The sequence below is a fragment of the Phasianus colchicus genome, chromosome 9 (assembly GCF_987193195.1).
Source record: "Phasianus colchicus chromosome 9, bPhaCol1.hap1.1, whole genome shotgun sequence".
NCBI lineage: Eukaryota > Metazoa > Chordata > Aves > Galliformes > Phasianidae > Phasianus > Phasianus colchicus.
In genome coordinates, this window is record NC_143444.1 from 27963123 (window position 1) to 27986991 (window position 23869).

The 23869-nt window shown below is 43.8% G+C and overlaps 1 protein-coding gene and 1 long non-coding RNA gene across 4 annotated transcripts in view; one reads left to right on the forward strand and one right to left on the reverse strand.

Moving 5' to 3' along the window:
- USP24 (ubiquitin specific peptidase 24) overlaps positions 1-14389 on the reverse strand; it is a 59731-nt gene extending 45342 nt beyond the window's left edge. Inside the window, exons 1-4 of one of the 3 annotated variants that reach the window (XR_016469362.1) lie at positions 13906-14389; positions 2661-2826; positions 1590-1657; positions 89-232 (exon numbers count right to left, since the gene is read on the reverse strand). Coding sequence is in view for 2 of the 3 variants with exons in the window: in XM_031603153.2 (XP_031459013.2) it covers positions 89-232; positions 1590-1657; positions 2661-2826; positions 13906-14211 (684 nt within the window). In the remaining variant the exon portion in view is untranslated. The remainder of the gene's footprint in view (positions 1-88; positions 233-1589; positions 1658-2660; positions 2827-13905) is intronic. The other 2 variants (XM_031603153.2, XM_031603138.2) reach the window with 2 other exon arrangements.
- Positions 14390-14391: 2 nt separating this feature from the next.
- LOC149916893 (uncharacterized) overlaps positions 14392-23869 on the forward strand; it is a 104273-nt gene continuing 94795 nt past the window's right edge. The window contains exon 1 of the long non-coding RNA XR_016469363.1: positions 14392-16192. This is a non-coding gene — a long non-coding RNA (uncharacterized LOC149916893). The remainder of the gene's footprint in view (positions 16193-23869) is intronic.

The window sequence follows — 23869 nt, forward strand, 5'->3', positions numbered from 1 at the left end:
TTGCCAATGAATTATACTGGTGCCATTTTCCTTATTACTTAAACAGATCCCCGAGTTTAAAACACCACAGTTATTAGAAGACAAATACCATTGTAAGCACACCAAGCAGGCCCACAGGAATAGGATCTTGCTTTACTCTTTCTGCAACCAGGTCTACCAGCAGCATAAGCATGTTGTATATTCCTTCGTGGATTTCAGTTCCCCATTTGTGAACAGCGCTGGATGTCAACAACTACCAAGACAAAATGTAGGGTTTTTGGTTTGTTTTTCTTTTCAAGTTTGAGCAAAATCACACAGAACAGGTGAAATTCTTCAGCCTTCCCCACCCCGATTGTTTTCAGAGCAAATGTTTCCCCAGAGTGTAGTAATAATCACTGTCTGGTGTGTTATTTTAGATGCTTTTTCTGCACTTAATATCTTAAGAGTTAATTAAATTGGTAATTCAACTGAAGAACGCCTTAAATCAGTTCGTGACAAAAAATACTTATTAAAGCAAACTGTTTTCTATTTCCACTCACTGGAGAGATTGTAACCTTTGTAAAGAATAACTAATATGCAACTGTTTGCAGAATGAACACATGACTATTAAATCTTCAAGTACTTGTTCCATGATCGTGCACTGATTCAGTCGTAATAACCATTTATCAGCTCACACTTTTTTGTTGTAAAACAAAGTACACAGAGAGAGGTATTATTGCTGCCTTTTTTCTAATGAAACATGCTCCTTATGGTCTAATGTAACTGTTTAAAGAGGACATAAAGCATCCACTTTGCATGTGTTATTTAATTTCTGCTTAAAGAGCTTTGTACTTGAAATACAATGATGTTCTGTACCATTTTAAGAAACAATAGAATCAGTTTAAATAGCTTGCAAAAAACTCAGCAAATTTTAACTTAGTACATTCTGAACTTAGATTTCTACAGGTTCTTATTCTAGAGAACCAGTCTATATTTTTATTTAAAGTGCACACAGGGTCAAGTAAATAAGAACAGAATATAAGGTTATTACTCTTATAGCCAAATACTTTTTCCCTTACATCTTCATCTTCCTTGAATACACTTAGATTTCAGTATTTCAAAATTAGGATCAAGTAATTTTATTTAAAGGCGTATACACACTTGTATACATATGGGCTAAAAACTGGGCAAGAAATTTAGGTAAAATCCAAAACAGAATAGTAGGAAGAAAACTAGTTTGGGAAGCTCCATAGAGAAGATTCACAATAAAAGAGAAGAAAACCAGATAAGTAGGTTAGCTAAGCACTGAGGTGAAAAGAAGTAAGAATGTTGCAATCCTTCAAAGCAGCAGCAAAAAAAATAGAGTAAAGGAAAGCTGATTCTGAACTAAAGGATGTACCTAACTATCTTTAAACCTGCCTTTAGGCTCCACTAGTTGCTATAGAGCTCTTCATTAAAGTAGAAAAAAAATGAAAAATGTTTAAGAGTTGTAGAACTGTAACTTAAGAGTACGATTTTAACCTAAGAACACACACTGGTTTCAGAGTTTCTAAAGTCTGGGTTGCAAGATAATACTTCCACCATGGACAACTCAAAGGCAAACAAGGAATTAGTGCACTGCACCTACTTACCTTTTTAAATGCTTCAGGCATGCATCTGTCCATAAATCTCTTGCAATTCTCATCAGAATCAGAAAGACCTTTACAGAAAGGAAAGAGTGCATATGCTTTAAGTTTACCTTAGGAAGCTCAGTCCAAGTTTTTGAGTACATCAAGGAAAACCAGCAGTAGAAGTGCTAGCATTCATGCATTATTAAGCATTATGCTTTTTCAGTTGCAGAAGATGTACTAAAAGGAAAGTTCTTTTGGAACTATGATGCTCCCAACTGGTTCATCTTCTACAACTTCTTCAAGCACATGAGTAAAACATGCATTTCTCCCTTCCAAACTTACAACTAACTTCAGATCCTACCGGGGCTTCACTTCCCCACCAAAACCAAACCTACTCATGGTCTTTTAATGCAGTTTTAGGCAGTTTTTAATGTGTTAAAAAAACACAAAAACAAACAAACACAAACCAGAACCACCAGCAACTTCCATATTTTATTACCTCCCTTTTAGCTGCTATTGGGCATGATGGAAAAATTACCTGCATTCTCATTCTGCCAGGAGCTGGGCACGATGCCTCTCCAACAAGCTTAACAATGGCCCAAGTACTAAATACAGCCCAAGTACTGAACACAGAACAGTGAAATTGTTAATTCTAAAGCAGTCTAAGCATTTCACTAGTAAAAAAACAACCAGTTACACAAGGCTGGTACAGCACGGATTTAGATGACAGCTTGTTTTTCCACGAATGGAAAATAACCAGCACAATGAAAAACGAGTCAGTAATTCGGCTCTGAAAAACAGCAACTCCTACAGTCATTAGAACATAAAGAAACATGTGCTTTTTCTTTCTTTCTTTTTTTTTTTTTTAGAAAAAAAGCTTAAGTAAACAAATTACTTTAGAAAAAAAAGAGATCAACACTCCTATTATAGCATTAGGTAGAATAATTCACTGGCAACCACTTTCACAGAGACGTGATCATTCTGCAGAACAGTAAACAGCTGCAAAATTAATACAAGAGGTTTAGCTGCCCACTACTTGCCTCTGAAATCTTAGGAACAGATAATCTTTATAAGTGTAGAAGTAGAACTTACCCAGTCTTGCTAGATATGTGGATGCAATCAGGCACTTGCCTAGAGATTCCTCCCGCTTATAGGGTATGGACCAGTGATCTGTTAGAACTCTGCTCTCTAGCTCATACAAGTTGGTTGTTGGAAACTCAATGCCTTCTCCAGAGCAATTCCCGTTTTCATCATTTTTCTGTGAATAAAAAGAAGCTCAAGTGAAGCAATTTCTACCTCTCCTAGACACTTTAAAGGATTTTGTAGCTTTGGAAAACATGGCTGTACTTTAAGCAGCGAGTCAAATCCTTAACGGTTCTTAGATGTCTTCTGTTTTTCAAGGTAGGATTTTATATGGCATGATTACACACCCTTATATATCTCATCTAGGTGATAACTACTGTGTTTACACAACTGATTTCTAACTAATTGGCAATTTAAGCACCAAATCTTTTTCCTTAGCACTTCTGTGTGGGATTAGATATGCTAAGATCATCTAGTCCCTGGGAGACTGTAGAACACAAAACCAACCTTCAGAGATTCACGCATGTTAATCCTGTTTTCAACTGCAGTTGAACATGAAATAGTTTAGTCCAAGAGAGGTGAATTTCATCACACCCCTCACCCAATCACACTGACAACAAACAAAACTAATCTGCTGGATTAGCCAAAGAAAAAAAATAAAATTCAGCTACAGTTGCCCAGCAAGGAAACTACAATTGTACTTCTCCTGAAGTCAAAATAAGTTACTGGAAAGCATTCTGGAATGCAAACGGAAAAAAGCAAGCAGAAGGCTGCAGCTCAGCTTTTCATGTCCCATTGCTCGTGGCACAGAGCAGCAGCTATTTCTGTGCACTGGCAGCACTCGGAACGAGCCCCTGTCCTTTGTTAGGTGCCACACGAGGTAACTGCCTCAGCAGTGCCAAACACAGTTCTAGGCAAGTTATCTATTTCTTCTATGTTGTTTACTCTTTTCACACTGCATCAGCGCTATCTGGCCAAGTGTCAGAGTTCACAGAGACTTTCTCTGGCTTCAAAACAGCGAACAACTGAAGCAGGAGAAAGGACAGAATGTCTGGGTGGGGCCTGGCAGCAGCCAGAAGCAACTGTCCAAGGAAAACACAAGTGTCACAGGGGTAACAGGATCGCAGCCGGAGGGGAGCCAGGGACACACAGCTTAAGCTGAACGAAATGGCTGGACTGGAGAGGACACGGTGTATGAGGAATGGAATCAGTTTGTGCAGAAGGGCACTGCAAGCTCTCACTGCACTCATGGTTGTAGGATCAGACCTGTGTATTAAAATGTAAATGCTATTCGCTTTCATAGCAATTCAAAAACATTATGTCAAGGAAGAGGCAATTGTACAGAGCTTACCCTGTGAAGTTAATAGGCACGGGTGACAACAGCACACAGTGGCTGTACTTAATGGTAGGTTCTCGACAGCAGCACTACAATTTATAGGAGCATAATGCAAAACAGTACTCAGGCAAGACGGCATGTCAGTGTTTGGGAAGGTGCCACCTTCCCACAATATACACTCTATAAACACTCAGTCCCAAGTTTGCTGTTATGGAAAGCTATATGGATCTCCAGCTTCTGCAGCTGAAATTCTCTCATCCAGCACTGTGCAAGGAAGTCTAACGTAGCTCATGTCTGGTAAATCACCCCTTGTGAACTTCTGGAGAAGGGATGTTTGAGTGTCCAAATAAAAAGATACTGAAGGTATTTAAAAGCAAATGCTCTCTAGGAAATATCCGGTTGCAGTCATACAGCTTTTGTAGATGATATGCACCCAGGACATATTTCACTTCCTGCAGAAAATGAATGTGAATTTATAAGGAAAGCCCTTAATGCTAACTGCATAGAATACAACAATGAGTTTAATAAAGGTAGCCTGACTGTAGTGCAAACACAGCATTGCTAGCTCCCAGATTCCATTTCAGCCTAGACTTGTAGCATAGGCAAAACAACATCTCAACAAATGATTACATTAAGGGAGCTGTGCTTTCTTCATTCCTTACAGCAGAGTATCCATGTTAAATATCCATTACTAATATTGGTGTTTGAGAGGTGCAGTCTCACAGCAGTGCAGACCTTTCAACACTGCTGAAAAGCTGCACCTGTTGCTCCGCTTCTCCATAAGTGGAACTGCTCTTTATTCACCTCTTCCCCCACAAGAAATGAGCAGCACCTGCCATATTACAGAAACTTATGATGAGTGAATTAATACATTTTCTTCACGGCATGCTCACAAATAAGGGCATTACCATAGCAGCTATGTTAAGAACAGAACTGGTCTACTGCTCTACTGAGTCTCCCAACAGAATGGTGACAAGAAGATCACTGTCATCCAGCTCCAGGGTGCGGTGCTGGAAACTGCCCTGACAACAAAGGGAACTATTTGCATTGGAGGAGTGCATCTTTGGCACATTCTGTTCACTGAAAGTAACAAGTCATCCTTAAACGTCAATTTTCTGCTACTAAAATCCTGCCCAGAAAGTGTCAAGCTTAATTATGTATTAATTTTAGAACGCATCGCATAAAAGCAGCCTCAGAGCTGCCATGAAACATTCAAAGGCTCAGAGAAATGCCCATGTCAAACTCCAAATCATTAACAAATTTCATACTCTTTAGACTGCCACCATGTCCAGCTTGTACCTCATCTCTTACAGCTCCCCCAGTACGAGCAACTCTGAAAACACACTGCTGTTCTTTCATCCCTATAGTGTACAAAACCCAAACTGTTCACCATCCAACTTGCAATTAATGCACTGCTGTTTGCACTGAGGGTTCAGCAATGCCCCAGCTGCCACACCAAGGTGCTACGTAAGATCTTCCAACGTATTATGCTGGCTCCCTGCTAACCAACACCCACTGAAGGACCTATTTGCTCTCCTGACATTCACAAAGACAATGCACCACAGCTCTGAACAGGTAACAGTGGTTAATTAGTGCTTTGGAACCAAGGGGCTAGGAACTGATTTTGGGGAACCTACTGGTAGCCTTCGCAGGCCTTTATTTCACCTGGGGAAGAACAATATGTGAGAAAATATCCTCACTTCAACAGTTTCAAGTGCTGATTCAGGGCTGTCCCTCAGGAGACCTGACAGCTCCCCAGGCTGTTTGCAGTTTGAAGATATATTGAAGATATATTATACTTCTGTGTAAAGCCTGCCATGAAGACTAACACAGAACAAAGATTAACCCTTGCAAAAGAAATGAAATAGAAGTTAACTTTAACTGCCAAAAGTTAAAGGTTCAAGGCTTCGAAATGCATTCCTGCAGCATTCAGTTAATTGATTTATGAAGCTGTTCAATGAAATGTTCAACTTCCCTCTGTTGGTCACTTTCCATAAAGCAACAAGGAGCTCAAGAGTGGGTATCTGGACGTCAACTGGCACTCTTTGGAATGAAATCACAGGCAAATTTTAAATTCAGTTTGTTAATTTCATTTTGAGAGAAAGATATCAATGCAGTTTAGTGTCATTAGAGCTAAGTTATGCCACGTGCTCTTGAATCTTATATAATTAATGAAACAGAACCAGTAAGTCATGTTTCCTTCAATAAATGATGTGATCAGAGTTTTTACAATCAAACTGTCCCTCACCCTCATGCATCTCCAATAAGTGGTTTCCACAAATGATTTTACAGCCAAGCAAACAGAATTTGATGTGTTGCTGTACTGCTAACAGACCTCTTTCTTATTACTATATACCAACAAACACGATTGAGTTTAACTGCACTGAAAAGCTGTAATGAAGAAACACAATGTCCTTAAAGCCAGAACCAGACGACAAAAATGAGAGGCCCACCTCTCACTTTTAACACAGATCTACTGAGCAATAAGGATCAGCTGCCCTGTGCTCCAGCTGCCCTCGCTGCCAAGTGCCAATAGCAGTACTTCCATTTGGCACAGCACTGCTTGTGATTCACTGCTGTGCGCAAAGCAGCGCCCAGCACTCAGGTGGAGGCCCTCCATCAAACACCCATACAACCAGAAAGAGCAGTTCTTTGCTCACTCATCTGTCACGTCCATCAACTTCTGGGAGCAGCCTTGAGTCCCGCAGTTATGACTTGCAGGTCTGTCTGTCATACTGCTGATTAAAGCAGCTTTTACTTTCACATCTGGGTGCCAATTTGTTTTTTTGGTTTTTTTTTCCTTCCCCATTTTAATTAACCCTTAGGAGGAAGATTCCTGTTACCCACAATTGATTCACTGGAGTAAGAACATAAAGGTTTTCAAATAAATCAAAGCTACAACTTCACTCTTAGGCAGGAGAAGGCAACGTTTAAAGACATGGTTACATTTTCTTACTTGGAACCCACTTTGTTCTGATAGAGCTGAAAGAACTTGAAGCTTGGTTAGGGTGCAGATCAGGCACCATCCATAAACAACTTCCTGAGGAACAGCCACTTATCTCAAAACATAGTAACAATTTCTAAGTGTTGTACAACTCAAGCAGATGCAGCATCATGCCCTCGCATTCTTGTCCAAGGGAACACATACCCATATGCAAAAATCCCTGAGCACCCTGACAGAAAGGAATGCTTTCTATAATTTAAGTAAGCTTGTTGGTAGATATGTCACTGTTCTGTTCTTTCTTGCATAGAAATAAAGCCTTTCAGTTCATATTTTTGCTATGCACTACTTTACACAACAAAGAGACTTATCATAAAAAAAATAGGATTTAATAATGTTAATGCGAAGCAATGATCCCATCCTGGTCACTAAAGGAAAATAAACCCTATGTTAAGGACTGCACTTACCTGGAGCCAACTTGGATTCCCACCATAAATACATTCCAAGAAAAGAACTGATTTGTTTGGTGAATGTTTTCACGCAAAGCTTTGGACTCCGACCTTAACAGCAAACAGCGTGAGCAGGTTATCAGAAGCATATGGTTAGAATGAAGTCTCCTCAGTATGCATGAAGAACTACAACCAATCAGCCACCAAAAATATGGCTTTGCCCCCATCTATCAAATCTCAAGAACTACATAAACCTGGGAGTGAGAACACAACATGAACTTGGGTGAGGAAGAACTACAAGTTAACTGGGGTTTTCTAAAACACTGCTTGAACTGTAGCCCTGATCTCCATGGTGATGGTGCAATGCTGCAGTGCAATATCCACACCATGCCCTGTGGCTCAGAGAGGAGCACAGCACCCAGCAAAGTGGACCAAAGTGATAGCACTGCTCTTCCCAACCCTTTAGTTGTTGTAAGTACAAAATGCACCGCTTGTTACCAAACAACTCAAAATAACTGAGTGGAATCTGATAAACATCTTAATAGAATAAAACAACAAATTGCAAATGCTTAAGTCAATACGTCTGCTCCCCTTTGGCAAAGCACCAGGCATGAACAGAAAAGCGCTGCAGAAGCAGTAGATAAAGTATTTATTCTGACACTTCAGTGGCCAAAATTCAAGCTCTGGAAAGGAAAACTACTCACCAACACTGCTAAACAAACCCCTAACACTTCTGTTCTACTTATATAGATGTACAGCGAGACAGAAGCAACGAAGAAGCTGAGAATGAGTTTGAATTCCAGTTCCACAGCATATCATTATAAATTTGTGATCATACACCAAGGAAACCCATCTGTAAATGTCTCCCAAGACAGCTCTGCCGGGTGTCAGAGCATGAGAAGTGAAAACTGCTCTTATGTTGTGAGCAGGAAGATCAGGTGCCATGATGCACTCAGTACACTGGGGTTTAGTTTTCTTTCTTTCTTTTTTTTTTTTTTAACGTGGCCCACAAAGTTTAACTGAACCATACATACCAGGGACTATTTCCATGGCAGCAGAAATACGTGTTTTTTTTCAAATTAAGAGTTTACAAAAGAAAGGGGCACTTCCTTTCCATCCTTGCCCTCTTCACACAAAGAGCCAGTGTTCTTTAATCCAAAAGCAAGCCAAATGATTTGCTGGAATTAACTTCTAACACTGGCTAATTTGTTTTTATTCTCATTCTTCCTCAGTATTTCACTTCCTTGTTAAACAGCTGCCACAGAGCAGCACTTGAAGCCGGGAAGATGACCAGCAAATGCCTCCAGAGCCCCGTGTCAGCTTCCTGCCCAGCTGAGGGATGCCTGCACAGAGCTGCCTCTGCAGGCACTGCCCTCGCAGTAATTAAGAGGTGTCAGTCTCTATGTGAGGATTACTCCAATGTTACACAATAACAGGCTTACAAATTCTCTGAAACAAGGCTTATTTTTCAAGTTAATAAACTGTCCCTCCAGCATTACCCCAATCCTCCCTACCTTCTTCTTCTTAGTGGTGTGTCCACGATGATGCACAGGGAATTTTCTTTCCAAATCTAAGACAGCACTGAGCCTCAAATGAAGTTCTACACCAGGACATCTGGTTTAATTTTTGAAAACAAAGATGCTGAAAACCAAGAGTGCTAAAGTACTAATTCCACTTGACATTCCCATGGCACCCAGCCAGGAACTCACCGCCAGAATCCGCCACAGAGCTTTATTTGATTGCTTAATTGTTTTACAAGGCCAATTTCTAGACAAGCCACACTGTAAAGCTTCCACTTGAGAATGCCAGAAATAGTCACTTCTGCAAAGCTCCATTCTGCTTACAAGACAGAAGACCGACTTAAATTTACAAAACTGTGAAATCCAGTGCATTTCCTAAATAGCTTTTTTTTGTCTTTAAGTAAATACAGCTCCTTCCATTCAAGAACCAAAGCACTCCACAAGCTTAACATCCACGGTATTTGCAGTCAGCACAAGCCATTACCCTGCTTGTACAAGCCAGCAGCTACAAGGTTCGGTTGCAGACCTTCTGTGATGCAGCACAGCCCTCCATGCTGAGCTGGAATGGGTTTTGGACGCAGAAGTTCTGCAGAATGGGAGTCAGAAATAGGTCCTGTCGCTGGCACTCCCTGCAGTTGATGACCTGTTCCTCTTGACGTCAACAGCACCTCTAAAAGCTTCTTGGTTGATTTGTACTATAAACCTGATCTACTAAGGTTGTGGATGCCCCATCCCATTCAGGGCCAGGCTGGATGTGGCTCTGGGCAGCCTGGTCTGCTGGTTGGTGACCCTACACATAGCAGGGGGGTTGAAACTAAATGACCATTGTGGTCCTTTTCAACCCAGGCCATTCTATGGTTCTACTATATCTGGTATATATGAGCTTTTGATCCAGTTCAACTAAAATTAAAGAAAGAGTACATGCTAAAGGAGACAGGGATAGCTAGATGGTAACACGATCCACTAATAACAATTTACCCAAAAGGCCACAGTAATGACTCTCAGAAGCAGTTTAAAAACAAATCAAGATCTCATTTTAGGAAGGTTTACATCAAGCACATCCAACCTGCAGACTGCGTGCAGCCCAGGACAGACATGAGACTGTAAATTCTTGCCATCATTACATGATTTTAGGGATATCTGCCACAAGCAGGTCGTGCACAGCTTGAGCATGGACAATGTAGGTGACAACGAGATGTGGCAGAGGCAGAGGTGAGTGCAGGGCTGGCTGTACTTCTCAAATCAGCCACACACATGGTCAGATCAGAATCCACATGAGTTACATGTGCCTGTGCCATACAATGAGTACAACGCAGTGACTGCTGATAATATTTCCACCCACCTGCACATATGCATGCCTGTGAAGACAGGCAGTTCGTTATTAAGCAGACATGGAAGTTTCCTCATTTATTAAACCTGAGTTTGTGTTATTTTATAATATAACGTAATAAGCGAATACATTCACTGCTGAAGAAGTACCAGAATACTCACGTGGTGCTGACAAATTCTGTGTTTTTCAGTGCTTTGACTCACTGGCTGAACACAGTCCTGTGAACAGCATGCAGCCTTGCTTTCAGTTCTGAGAAAGGAATTTGCAATAGATTCCAAGATTCAAAAAAATTATCTTTTTTTTTTGTGACCCCATTTTCAGTCGACACAAACACATTACCCATGAATTATCAAATGGAACATACAGAGCTGCAATCAGATATTCAACTCAGAGTGAAATCTGATCATGCCTCTTTACCAGACTTTTATAAGATCTCTCTCACCAGAGAGAAATATCCCTCGCTTCACAACCACATCTCATCCACTGCTTTTTGGCAGGATGCGTGGACGTTTGTGAACAACTGATTTCAAGGATGAAGCTGTTAAGATCGGACCCACAAGCCCTGCTTTTGCTTGTCCTGCTCTTCTCTATCCTGTTTCTCTGTGGCTTGCTAAAGTCAGCGCCCAGGGCGCTCACGGCAGTTCCTGGACACACTGACAGACAGTGTCATCACATTCATTTATGGTTTCATAATAAATCCCATGGATTCAGCAGCAGTTAATATAACAGCTTATTTGTCAGTCACAAAAAGATGAGCATAACCCTCTCCTTTACTCCAGAGGATCACAGTACAAATCTTTGTGTTGCCTAAGGAATAAACACAAGAGAAGCTCAGATTCTTGCCAAAACATACTTATCAGATTTACTTCAGCCAACAGACATAAATGTAGAAGTTGTATCAAACAGGCAAAGCTACCTCTTATAAAAGCAGCTGATCTGAGCCTGTCAAAGTGGTTTGGCACTGCAGAGGGCAGAAAGCTGAGCCAAATGCAAACCTACAGATCAGCTTCCCAAGATTTCAGGAAAACTGCACAAGGAAACATGAAAACCATCTGTATTTCCAAATCAGTTAAGCACGGTCATGCTAACAGCACAGGTCACAGGTAGTAACTTACAGTGGAATCAGAGCGGAAAACATGACCTGATGATTCCGATATTTGAGCCCTTGTGGAAATGAGTTTACATATGTTCCTATGTCAAGTCTCACATGTAACACACAGAGCACATATTGGGCCAGCTCACAACAGCTGTCTTTCAAATTCAGCCCCCTGTATCACCTCCAGATGCCCCTGAAGATCAGCAGCGTGGACCACCGAAGGAGGACCCAGACTGGCTTTACTACTTCACCAAATGAAAGATGTTTTTATGAGTAAGATATGTAGCTGGTTGCTGTGATATTTTCAAAGAACAGCGACAGATGAACCTTTCTTTGATCAACCGAGCAGAACAGATTCTAACATTATGTAATAGAATCCAAATCAGCATATGCAAACATAATGGGTTCATTACTGGTTAGAGAAAACATCAGGTGTTTAATCATCCATAAATCTACTCTTATACGCACGGTAAACTGCACTCAGCCATAAAAAGAACATATACAAAGTACAGAGCTGACACACGTGTCTTGGAGCATGGCTGAAGTCTGCCTGTTATTTTTAAATAAAAAAAAGAAGTCTAACTTTTGTTCACATAGTTATGGGAAAGATCATTAGACTGGAAAAAAATTATTTAGGGGAAAATTGTAACAGCTGTACTCTTCCCCCCCCATGTACGTTACTGGCAATATAACAGCCAAAACAAGCAATACAACACTACCTCTCCTTTAAGTGAGCATTAAAATCAGCATTATGATGAGAAAGAGGAATGCATACTGTTAGAAGAATTTCTCCTGGCAGGAAAATGAGCAGAAATAACTGAATAGCTGAATTCCATGCTACAAGATAGCACGTGGACACTACAACACAATGTATATCACTAAACTGAATAATAGTGTTTGTGCACCTGGCTTTCTGTACAGCTTCACAGGCCATAAGCTTATGCTTTATGGGAAACTACTTACTGATTAACCACCTAAATAATAGCTGTAGTTTATTAAATATACTTCCAAACTAAATTTGGAGAATAAAAAGACTAAAAAGCAATTAAATATAATCTGTTTTCTTGGCATTTTATGAAGCATGTTGAAAGCTGCTAGGCTGCACTGAAATGTCAGACAAGCAGAGGAAACAATCCTAACTCTCACAACTTTTAGAGGCCCAACTATTGCATTACAAAAATGTAATATATACACGCACAGGAGTTGATAGATATTTATATGCAAATATCCCCAATTACTAAATTGAGGCCCAAGTTTATATAAAGGTTAATGTAGCAAGATACTTTAATCCTTGCACGCTTATCTGGTGGATTTGTAATCATCTGCCTGTATTCAAATGCTTTGGTTTTCTTCCTTTCAGGTTATCAAGAACACAAAGTAAACACCAACATGAGTGGCAAAGGAAACTGAAGTTAGTTTGATCAGACATACAAACTGCAACAATAGGAAAGAAACCCTGTTAGAATTGTCAGTGTCATTTGTAATAGGAACAGCAGTGGGGGGGGAAAAAAAAAGTGCTTTTCTGAAGTTTAAAGTGACAGCTTCTCTTTAAACATCGTACTGACAGCTCAGGTTAGCTATGAGAGAGCTGATAGGAAAATCCACTCCCTTCACAGTTACAAAGACCTGGATGTGAACGAGCAGAGCTCTCTCTCAGCATTTCAAAGCAGAGCTTGGAAACCAGCTCCCTCTTGCTTCCATCAGTAACGTGACTTGACTCCTGCACAGCACACGTGCAGTCCAACAGATCACTCCACAGACATTATCATCATCTTACATCAGGTAAGGATCTGAACAAGGAAATTCAGTGTAAAAATCACCCATTTTTACTCTGCAAGGTTGCACTTTGAGGCAGCACTCTGAAACCACAGATACAGCTGATCCGTGCACATGCAGTTAGTAGATACGTGCACATATTCCCCATGTACAGATATTTTATTTAGGTATATACGCTGGAAGAGAGCACTTCTGGCTCAGAACAGCCCTAGGACACTGCTCACTGCAGTCTGAGAGGGTGTGTGAGCTCCGTGAGAGGGCTGTGCAGAGCAGCCTGCAGGCACCACACAGCACAGCAGTTCTGTTCTTACCCTATGGGCTCCAGAGTCTGGGCATCACCAATGAGCTCCTTCCATGAGTGCTGCGGGAAGTTTTGGACGCAGCAGAGCTGGAGAAGGTTGCAGGCAGCACCCAGAGCCACGGGTGGACGTGCAGGGCAAGGAGCCCCGGGTGCTGGGAACACGTGGAAGGGAAAGGCAGAACGAGGAGGTCTGCAGGAGGCTGACGTTCTCCAGCCCTGCTGCTCCAGGCGTGCTTTTCAAACACAGCTACAATTTACAAAGCCTTTGTTTGAAGAACATTTGAACTCATTGTACACCCGCTTCTGAACGCGTTCGGCTTACCCGAAGAAACCATACGCAAAAAGCACTCGGGCTTATCCAAAGCAACACCCAGACCGCACTTCCCCTCGCACGGAGCAAACAGCTCCAAGCAAACACAGACGAGAGGGACGAAAAGGTCCCAGGGCAGCCATCCCCGCGGGCAGGGCCGAGGGGGGAAGGCCGGGGTGCCGAGCCGCGGCTCACCTCAGTCTCCACCACTTCGTGGTACGCGGGCGGAGGGTCGAAGCCTCCGCCGCCGCCTCCGCCGCCGCCGTCCCCGTCGCGGGAGCCCTGGCCGCCGGCGGGAGAGCCGTGCCCGGGCTGCGGGCCCTGCCCGCTCTCCATGGGCTCGTAGCCGCCGTAGTGCAGGCCGGGCCGCTCGTTGGTGAGCAGCGCCACGGCCTCGTTGATGTCGTTCTTGGCCAGGCGCAGGGCCTTGCGGATGGCGGCGGCGTCCGAGAAGCCCATGCAGAGCAGCGTGGTCATGTGCTGCTCCTCCTCGCTCTCCATGGCGGAGCAGGAGGGCGGCGGGGCCGAGGGGCTCAGGCGCTGCCCGCCCCGCGCGCCGCCATGTTGACGGGAGCGCCTCTCCCCTCAGCCGCCGCCGCGGCCGCCGCCCCCCCCGCTCCGCGCGCGCCCTCACACATACGCGCCTCGGCCCCGCCCTCTGCCCGGAAGCGGCGGCGAAGCTCGGCCGGGGAGCGCCCGCGTCACGTGAGGGGGGAAGTTCTGTCGGGGCATGAATGGGGCCGGGGGGAGGGAACGGCCGGCCGCCATAGCGACGGAGCTGGTGGGAGGAGCCTGAGGTGGTCACGTGAGGGCGCGCGTCGCCATGGGAACGGGACGTGGGATCTCGCGCCCGGTCCCGGAGCGGTCTTGCTTTGGCGCTCTTGCTCGCTGCACGCGGAGCAGAGCAGAACGTGGCTGCGAGGCTGCTCGGGAGGGGCGCGTGCTTCACAGGAGCCCGCCAAAAGTAACGGACTGCGTCCCCTGTGGGTCCTTCTGTCACACTGCCCTCCGGTAACAAAACACACCGCTGTGGCTCAAGGTTTGCAGGTTTAAGGAAAGCAACCAACCAAACAACCCAGCATTTCAAGCGCATTCAATTAATATTCTGGATATCGACTCGTTCCTTACTCGTGTGACCAGCGTTTAGATTGCATTGTCTCATTTCCAAAGCGAGGTGTAAGTCGCGATGTGTCGTTCAGCCTGAAGGTCCCAGCTGCCGAAGTTGTTCGTGAAGAAACATTTCAGGGAGAACGTTTCAGTTTTACACGAAGAAACAGGGAGAAGCAGTAAAGGGAGAAGCAGGAACCCTGCTTAATCAAGAATAAGAAATGTAGAGTGAGTCTTTCCAGCTGAGGCATCAGGAGGTGCACGGGGACATGGGAAGGAGCTGAAGGAAGGAGCAAAGCCCTCATCACCTGCCTCTGGTAACTTGGGGTTTGCAGCTGTGTAGTTGCCAGGCTGATACGACACGTTGGTTGGTTGGCTGTGCTGCTGTGCAGAAGTGAGTTACTTTGGACAAAATGCGTCCTATGTGTGTACCCTGAGGGCATGAATAGCCTCTGTGTTACAGAAGAGACGTTCTGGAGCAGAAACGACCTTTTCGGTCAGTGACTTTCGCTAAGTTCACTGCTATGACTTCACGAAACCGTTTGGAAGCCAGTGCTGTGTTTTACATCTCACAATTCTAATGGGAAATGCAGCGTTTTCACTCAAAGAGAAACAGCTGTATTGTCCTGGTGGAACTCATGTGTGCTGCCAAACTAAGAGGTATCTCTCTGGCTTGTTGAAGTCGGAGGTTTCCGAATCTCTGAACTATTTGGAAGACGTCCCTCACCACCCTGATTTTGTTTTCTTTGTTATATCTTATCAGCTCCAGTTATTACATATATACGTAGAGACTGCTAGAAGAGAAACTTGGTTATGTTAGCACCAGGTCTTCAATGTGGCTCATATGTTTCACTCAAGATAAAACTGTCTTTCTCATCTTTTGTTAAAAAGAATAGCAGGATTTTGCCAAGGGAAGCTCTGTATGAGCTAAAAATCAACAGTTCATAAGTCTTTTGTAAATAATGACTGAATATGTGAAATCAGGACAAAATTTGATGACAGTTCTCCACTATCACTTTGTACTTAGGCACAGAAGGAGCTGTACGAAAACTGGCACTACAGTAGCTAGATGAAATTCTTTTGCAGTTGTTGCATGAGTAGGAGTGTATGCCTTTATGAATCACAGCTCATTGCTTTGGAGGGGAAGAAGCCTGCTTTCCTCACTGATGTTAATGGTTTGGGATTAGGCAAGAAGTATAGCTGAATCTCAAGATGATAAGAAGAGGCTCTGTCCTGTCTGCCAAGTAAACAGAAAGACTCTCCACAGCCTGCAGGGCAAATGTTTCTTGTGGACTTGAAATGTGTTACTTGAAAAGGCAACAAGTCACATGATATCATCTTGCAGGAAATCGCACCACCAAGTGGAGACAAAGAGGTAAATTTCTGGTGAGAGCTATCCTATCTTACCTAAATGCACCAAGCCCTCCCTTTCCTTCCCTCCCTTTCCTTCCCTCCCTTTCCTTCCCTCCCTTTCCTTCCCTCCCTTTCCTTCCCTCCCTTTCCTACCTTCCCTTTCCTACCTTCCCTTTCCTACCTTCCCTTTCCTACCTTCCCTTTCCTACCTTCCCTTTCCTACCTTCCCTTTCCTACCTTCCCTTTCCTACCTTCCCTTTCCTACCTTCCCTTTCCTACCTTCCCTTTCCTACCTTCCCTTTCCTACCTTCCCTTTCCTACCTTCCCTTTCCTACCTTCCCTCCCTTTCCTTTCCTTCCTCCTTCCTTCCATTTACTCCTTGTCCCACCCAGTCTCTTCCAGTTTCCTGCTTCTGCTTTATTTATAAATGTAATAGGTGGGATTTGAGGGAGTGCAAACACACCTGAATTACTGGAAATCACACTTCTTATATGTAGTTATTGACGAAAGATGATGCCTTCTGCAGAGGGATTAGAGGCATTGGTGTAGTGAAGGTCTTTGTAAAACTGCTGGGAAATACAGCTGCAACGGGCAGATAACAGAGTACGTGCATGAATGCATTTGAGGTCTCAGAGAGCAGTGCAGCTTCACAGAAAACAATAATTTTAACAAACACAAGGAGCGTGTGAGTCTATTCATAACCACCAACTGACAGATTCATGTAACATACTTTTAGAGTTTGTGCTGTGGATTTTTGCTGCTTTCACAGCTTTTGGCCAGCTAGATAGCAGATTTGTACTGGGATAACCTCCAAGGCAAAGCTTGCTGTCAGCAGTGATTTGCAAAGAGATGGCTTACCTTGGTTTCAAGCTGGGATTACTCACGTACACTGGTAATCATAATTACAATATTTAGCTCTGTTACAGTGCTTTTAAGATGGATATCTGACGCACCTCATAGGGGAAAGGAGGGGTATCATTAGCTCCTCAGCATGTATTAATTTTTACAACTGCTACTAACTGTAGCGGAGCTAAGAGGGAAAACAGGAAGGTGAACAGATCTCGTGGTGTTGGTGTGCCTCCTCCAGCAAAGCCTGTTGTTATTCTGGTGTCCAAAGGGAGCAGCAGCTGAACTGTGACTGTTTTTTCTTCTTGAGTACCCGCTGTTCTCCCGAATACAAAAATGAAGGTTTGTACTGTTTCCCTGGAATGGAAGCAGCATGATGTGAGTGTGAAAAGAGTGGCACAGTGTGGTAAGGGAGACAACCAAAAGGAGAGAACGGCTCTGACCAGATCTGCTCCTCCTGTTTCACTGCGTGGTTTGTTTTCAGCTCTTCGACTCAGAGCATCTCCTGGGGCTCACAACACAGCTCCACAGCTCTGGGCTGAGAAAGAGAAACAACTCAAAGGGAGTACGTTCTTCCTGAAACAGGCTTCATAAGCTATGGGAAATGAAGCTGAGACTGAATTTTAAATCAAGCTGAAAGCACTAAGGTGCAGAAATGCAGAGTGGAGCTATTCAGTAAAATAAAATTTGGAAGAGAGCCCTGAAAAGATCTTTAATTATGACTAATTCATTTTTAATATGTGTGGTTCTAGGTAATTTACTTTTAAAGATCATTTTTCTACTTAGGCTGGTTACAATTCTTTACTGTCATTTTAGATAAATGGTGTGCTGACATGTGAGCTCAGTATCAGATGAGCTGCAACGACAGAATTAGTTCTGATGCTGGAGTGGCCCTGGTTGAGCTGCTGGTGGAGCAGAGGAACAATACAAACAGGATATTCAGTGCATGGCCTCTGTGGCACCCTGAGGGACCCACCCTGGGCAGGCAGCTGAATGCACACTCTGTCCTTCAGCCAGCTTTGCTGAGGAAACTCAGCAGAGTAGCAGGCTGTAAGCTCAGCTTTTACAGAGGCAAACATTTGGAGTGACTGACATGGAAAGTTCAGGTGTTCCTGATGTACTACTGAACAAACCTGTGAGGCACCACTGTTTCACAGCATAGCCTCTGTGTGCTTTTTTTTTGCACTCAGTTTATTCCAGCCTTGTTTGCTGGTCCCTTCTTAAAGATCTCTCTGATCCTGTGATACAGAAACACTGAAGTTACACTGCTATGGTAAACAATACTCTCGGTGTCATGACTGTTGTGATACAAATCCAATCATTTTCAGACTTGGCAGTCATTATAATGAAGAGAGCTGTGAAAAGAAATATCGATTCAATGCAAACATGCAAGAAACTGGTAGGGAACAGCACAGAGACTTTTCAGGCAGGTGGGAAACAAAGCAGTGGATTCAGTGCTGATGGGATATGCTCAGCATGCAGACCACAGTCTAGCTAAGGGCAGTGCTGTGTGGCAGCAGTGCTTGTAGTAACATGCAGCTCTCTGAGGGTGAATGCTGTTTTCTGTAGTTGTGTATCTGATATCCAGTTGGCATCTCCTTGATGTAGGCTGCAATGCGGTGCAATGCGATAGAGCAGCAGGGAACTCCTTGCTGGCTTTTTGCCCTGTGTGCAGATTCCTTTTGAATTATGTTTTGACCTTTAAAGCAAGACCTGCTTCTTTACCTTCTGATTGTCTGAGTTCTGCATTGCAGCTTGAGAAACAGGGCTGGAAAGCTGGGGGATTTTGCGAGCTCTTAGTGAAACACGGAGTTAGGTAGGAAGGGCCTGTTGAGGGAGAAACACCAAACTGTCCTGAGATGTGAGGGAGCGCTTCACAGCAACACAGACCTGTGTGGTGCTGGGCTTAAATCAGCACAAAAGACTGGTTTGTACTAAATGCTTGTCCACAGATCCTCTCCTGCTCTTAAGAGGCACCTCTCCCTCCAGCTGGAAACAGTACCTTGTTTGTTCTTAATGGTGTGGAAGCCTAAAGTCATGCTCCTCCTGCCAGGGTTTTGTACCGGAGCATTGCAGGCACTTGGCACCAGCAGCCCCACACAGCAGTTTTGAGGTGGGGGGAGTGAAAGCCACTCACCTGGCAGAAAATCTGAGTTATTTAGGTAGAGGATCTGTGATGGAAGGCCCTCTCACCCTTTCAGAGCTTTAACGTTGCCGTGAGAGCCTAAAGCCTTGGATTTCTCCTGCCTCATCTGCCTGCTGGCACTGGCAGCCTTGTTGTCCCTTTAATAATCCATTTGATCTGTCAGTGACTCATCTAAAGCTCTTATCTTCACCAGCAAGGTGCTTCAGGGCTGGGTTGCACACATTAGCCCTGTTACTGTACTTTGTTATCAGCTCCTCTTTTTACTCCTTTGGTACTCCCAGCCTTTGATCTGTTACTGTATTGCAGTAGTAAGTTAACTTCCTTATTTTTTTATTTTATCTTTATGCTGCATTACACTGTGCAAGGCTATAATCACTGCACGATTGCTGCAGTCTCTGCTGCCTGTTCACTGCTCTCCCAAGTACATCCATACATTGATGGGTGAAACCTACTCAGGTAGATTCCCCACAGTGCTCAAGCAATCACAGTAGGAGTCACTTTCTGTCCTCCCAAGTCACTTTATGTAACAAGATGGCCATTTCCACCAGACACCAGTATAGCCTATGTGTAGCCTGGACTTATAATATGGTTAACTCTTTCCTTCCTTCTCTCTGATGCATTTATGTGGCTGTTGCTTTTACAAAACTGTGAAGCAGGGGCTGTTTACTCCATCTGTACAGCAGCTGGTGTTGTGGGCCCTGCCTTGTCTGTGAATCCTGGTGTTACTGAGCAATAATGAGTCCTGCCCAGCAGCAGAAAGTCTCCTTTTGCTGGTCAGGTTGGATCTTGTTTAATTTGAGATCGGTTCTGTCAAAGCAGGAAACATCAATGGAAAGAAAGGTGCTCTGTGTGTATCAGATCTGATGGAACTTTGTTTTCTGTGTTTTACAGTTGTTCAGCTGAGAATCCTGCCTGATACTATAGACATCAGATAGGCCAGATAGAGAGACTTCCTTCCTGAGAAGAGTGGTCTCTTCTGCCCAGAGAAGCACAGAGCTTTTCTGGTAGCTGACTCATTCATGTGGCTTCCTTCCACACAGGTTTTCTGGTGCCCAGTAGTTGAGCCCACACTGCAGCCTCTGTTGCAGCCTCACTGCATCTTTGAGGCTACTTCAGCAGGATTTATCGGTGTATTTTCATTACATTTCTCATTGCTCAATAGCTGTAAGACCTCTGCTCTGGTGTCAGATTTGTCTGGAGTTGGCAAATGGGTTAAGAAGTTATTGGGGCATGGGGCAGTAAGTGACAAAAGCAGAAATAGCACAGTAATTCAAAACATATTTGCTTAAAATCAACTCAAATCGTAGTAGTGTTGAAAGCAAGACGAGTGGCAGCATCTGAGCCATTTCTGCTCGAGATGGTGTTTAATCAGATGACCTGATAAAGCCTTCCAAACTCATAGGAGTTGGGACGGAAACTGGGATAGCAAACACATGCCATCTCACAGCCTATGGAGCAGACGATTTGCTGCTGTTGTGTTGTGGACCAGTGACCCAACTTATTTTGTCTTTATGCTTGTGGATGAGCCTTGGCTGGGCTTTGGAGTGGAGGATATACTTGCTGCACCTTGGTCACACAGTACAGGGAATGCTGTGGCTACAGTTTTTATCTCCTGTGGGGTCCAGGCAAGTGGCACAGCCCTACCACCACGAGGTCTGACCGCAGTCAACTGATCGTAACACAGTTCAATAATACAAATCATTTTCCTTCCACAAGCCATGTTGGGTGTGTTTTATTTATGCCTGAAAACTTCTCTGCTCTCTCATGTTGTGATTCATGCAGAACTGTTCAGTAAATTAAAAGCTCTGCCCTTGGTTTGGGCAGGAGAAGGGCTGCAGCCCGCTGCTGGAAACATAGGAGAGATGTGGTCCAGGCTCCTGGGGGAGAACAAGGCAGGGAATGGAGATGCTGATCTTGTGCTGCTTCCCAGATTCATAACTACTTATCCATGACTGTATTTCAGGCCTGGACTACAGTTGCTAACTAGCAGTGTCCTAGGGCTTTTTGCCAGGTTTTAATGGTCTCTTGGTATAATGGAAGCTGGAATTAAGGACACTATGGAGAGGTGTTTCACTGCTGTTGCTTTTTTCCTGGGTCTTCCATTCAGTCTCCTTCCTGACATTTCCCCTCTCATGAAACGTGTAGGTGAGCCATTTATAAATGCACAGAGAGAGCCCACATCCAGTACTCATGTTTAAGGGTAATCCCCACAAAGAGGGGAGAATCTGCCCTGGACTGCAAGGCAGTTCAGTTGCAGAGTTGAAAACAGTCAATTTCTTCTGAGCTTCAGCATCTTTATGCTGTGGTGGATATATGGCAGCAGGAGAGGAGTGGAGAACAGACACAGTTTCCTTATTAGCACCGCCTATTACAGCATGGTGTCCCAACTTCAGGATGAGGAGAGGGACTTTTCCTGCTGAGTAGCTCCCTCTTCCATCTTCCCCTCTGTCTACACAGCTGATGCACACAGTGGTGTTCAGGGCTGCATTCAGTCTCAGTCTTTATTATTTTTGCACTTCCCTTGTGAAGTGAATTCATCCTGGTGTGCAGGGATGAATGGGTCTTTTCCCGGAGCACTCCAGTCCCTGAAACATAGGTATTAATCTCTGCCCATCTTGAATATTCTACAAGTAGGTATAGCTGCTTGTATTCATTTCCTCACTGTTTAAACCATGCAGTTTCTGGAAAACCAAAGTTAACGTAGCTGGATTTCCAGCATCTCTAATTACCTTTTATCTTTCCTGTGTGGGCTCGCTGTTCTCATTGGGAACATGGTTGTTCTGCTTGACTCCGTTTCCACGAAGCACAAGGGTATAATCTACCTGCAAGTCAGTGTCAGGTTAGGGCTGACTGAAGGATTGGTTAGAGTTAACATCCTGAGCAGGATGAAACAGTGAGAGCCTAATTGCCATAGTGAACAAAACTAATGCCATTTGACTGCAGCGAGCAAAAGGGATTCTTGCCTCTTATCCAGTGCCTGACGGCTCCTGATGTGTGAGCTGTATCTGCAGGACACACTGCCCTCTCTTGGTCCTACACGGGCTCTAGATCTGAGCTGAGGAATTTGCTCTTTGCGTGTCCCAGGGGCTGAGGAGGACTGCTGCGGCCTCGTGGTGGAATCTGGTTTGCAACGCGATTTGTGCAGTCCCTGTTACAAACGTTGCAGGCAATTCCGAGACCCCCTCCGTGACTTCATCAGAGGGTTTATGTGGAGTTTCAGAACTGAATGGAACCAATTGTGAGAAGAATAACCTACTACTGGTTTACTGCAAGACAGATGATGTAAGAATCTGCAGAAATCTGCTGTTTGCGTTCTTGAACACATGGTGGGAGGCTTTCCTACAGTTTCTTCTATAGGTGAGAGTTTGGTGTAAATGTTGGAAAATCCTAATTATGATATAAAAATCTCAGGGAATTTAAATTTCCAGTTGCTGTGGAGTTGTAGGAGAAGTCTGGGAACAGCAACTTGTTTGAAAGTGACATCATTCAATCTCAGTGTTGCCCTTTGAGTCTGTAGAATGATTTGGAGTGAAGCTGAACATTAGACTACTCAGTGCTGGTATTTTAATACATGGGAAGTAATGATTTCATGTTCTGCCTTTCTGCTACGTGTTTTGTTTGTTGCTGCCCTTGTGTGCAATTATTTCTGGACTGCCAACGTCTGACATTGTGGTTTTTTATGTCCTGAAGAACCTCATTAATCTGCACTATCTCCTATCTGGGTTCATGTTACAGTGAGATAGAGGGGACTAGGAAAATTAGTAGTTTTTCAGAGCAATTGTGTCTTTTTGTTTTGTCTTTTATCAAATGATTGTTTTCAGCAAGGAAACCCATTGTGACTTGGAAGGGTATGTTCTCATTTCACATACTCTTGAAGGAGCAAGAAATGGAAATAGTTCTTGGGTCAGAGCGTCCCAGAATGGTGAGCGTTCTGAGGCTGCACAACTTGATGGACAACTGCTTGTTTATATAAAAGCAAACAGAGCCACAAAGCTAGTCAAAAAATAATTTAAAAACAAATAGATGCTGTGATCCCAAACATCTCACCTATCTAGTGTCAGAGGTAGGGGTCTCCAAGTGATGCCTCCTATTTGCTTACCTTTCCAAGTTCCCTCTCCAAGAAAAAAAATATTTTTTAATGGCTAATGCATATCAGGGATGCTTTGGTGCCTCATTTGGTATTCTGAATCCTGAGGGGTCCTATGTGCAAAGAAACATCGGGTTAACCTGCAGCTGGTTGTCTAACAAACTCCTGTTGTCCTATGACTGCTGAAACCTCCAGAAGTCAGATTATGGTGGGAGAAGTTGGTGTGGCAGGGAAGGGAACCTTTCCATGAAAGTAAATCAGCACAGATTTGCCATCGTGGGAAGAAACAGATTTTTGATATATGCATCTCCCCAGCCTCTGCTCTTCCATCCCTTCTTTCAGGGGGATGCATATGCCACCAGTGTGGTTTCTGAGCTGTTTTTTGGGAGTCTGCCATTCAGCTCACGTGTCACACAGAATCACAAGGATTGGAAAGGACCTCTGGAGATGATCCAGTCCAACCCCCTGCTAAAGCAGGTTCTCTGGAGTAGGTATCAGTGATCTGCTTCCTCTGTTGTGATCTCTCTGCTTCTGTGCAAGTGAGAAACCAAAACTAGGCCTCTGAAAGTGGAAAGTTTCTGACCTAGTGCCCAGACTCGCTGCTTTCCATGGCCTTGTAA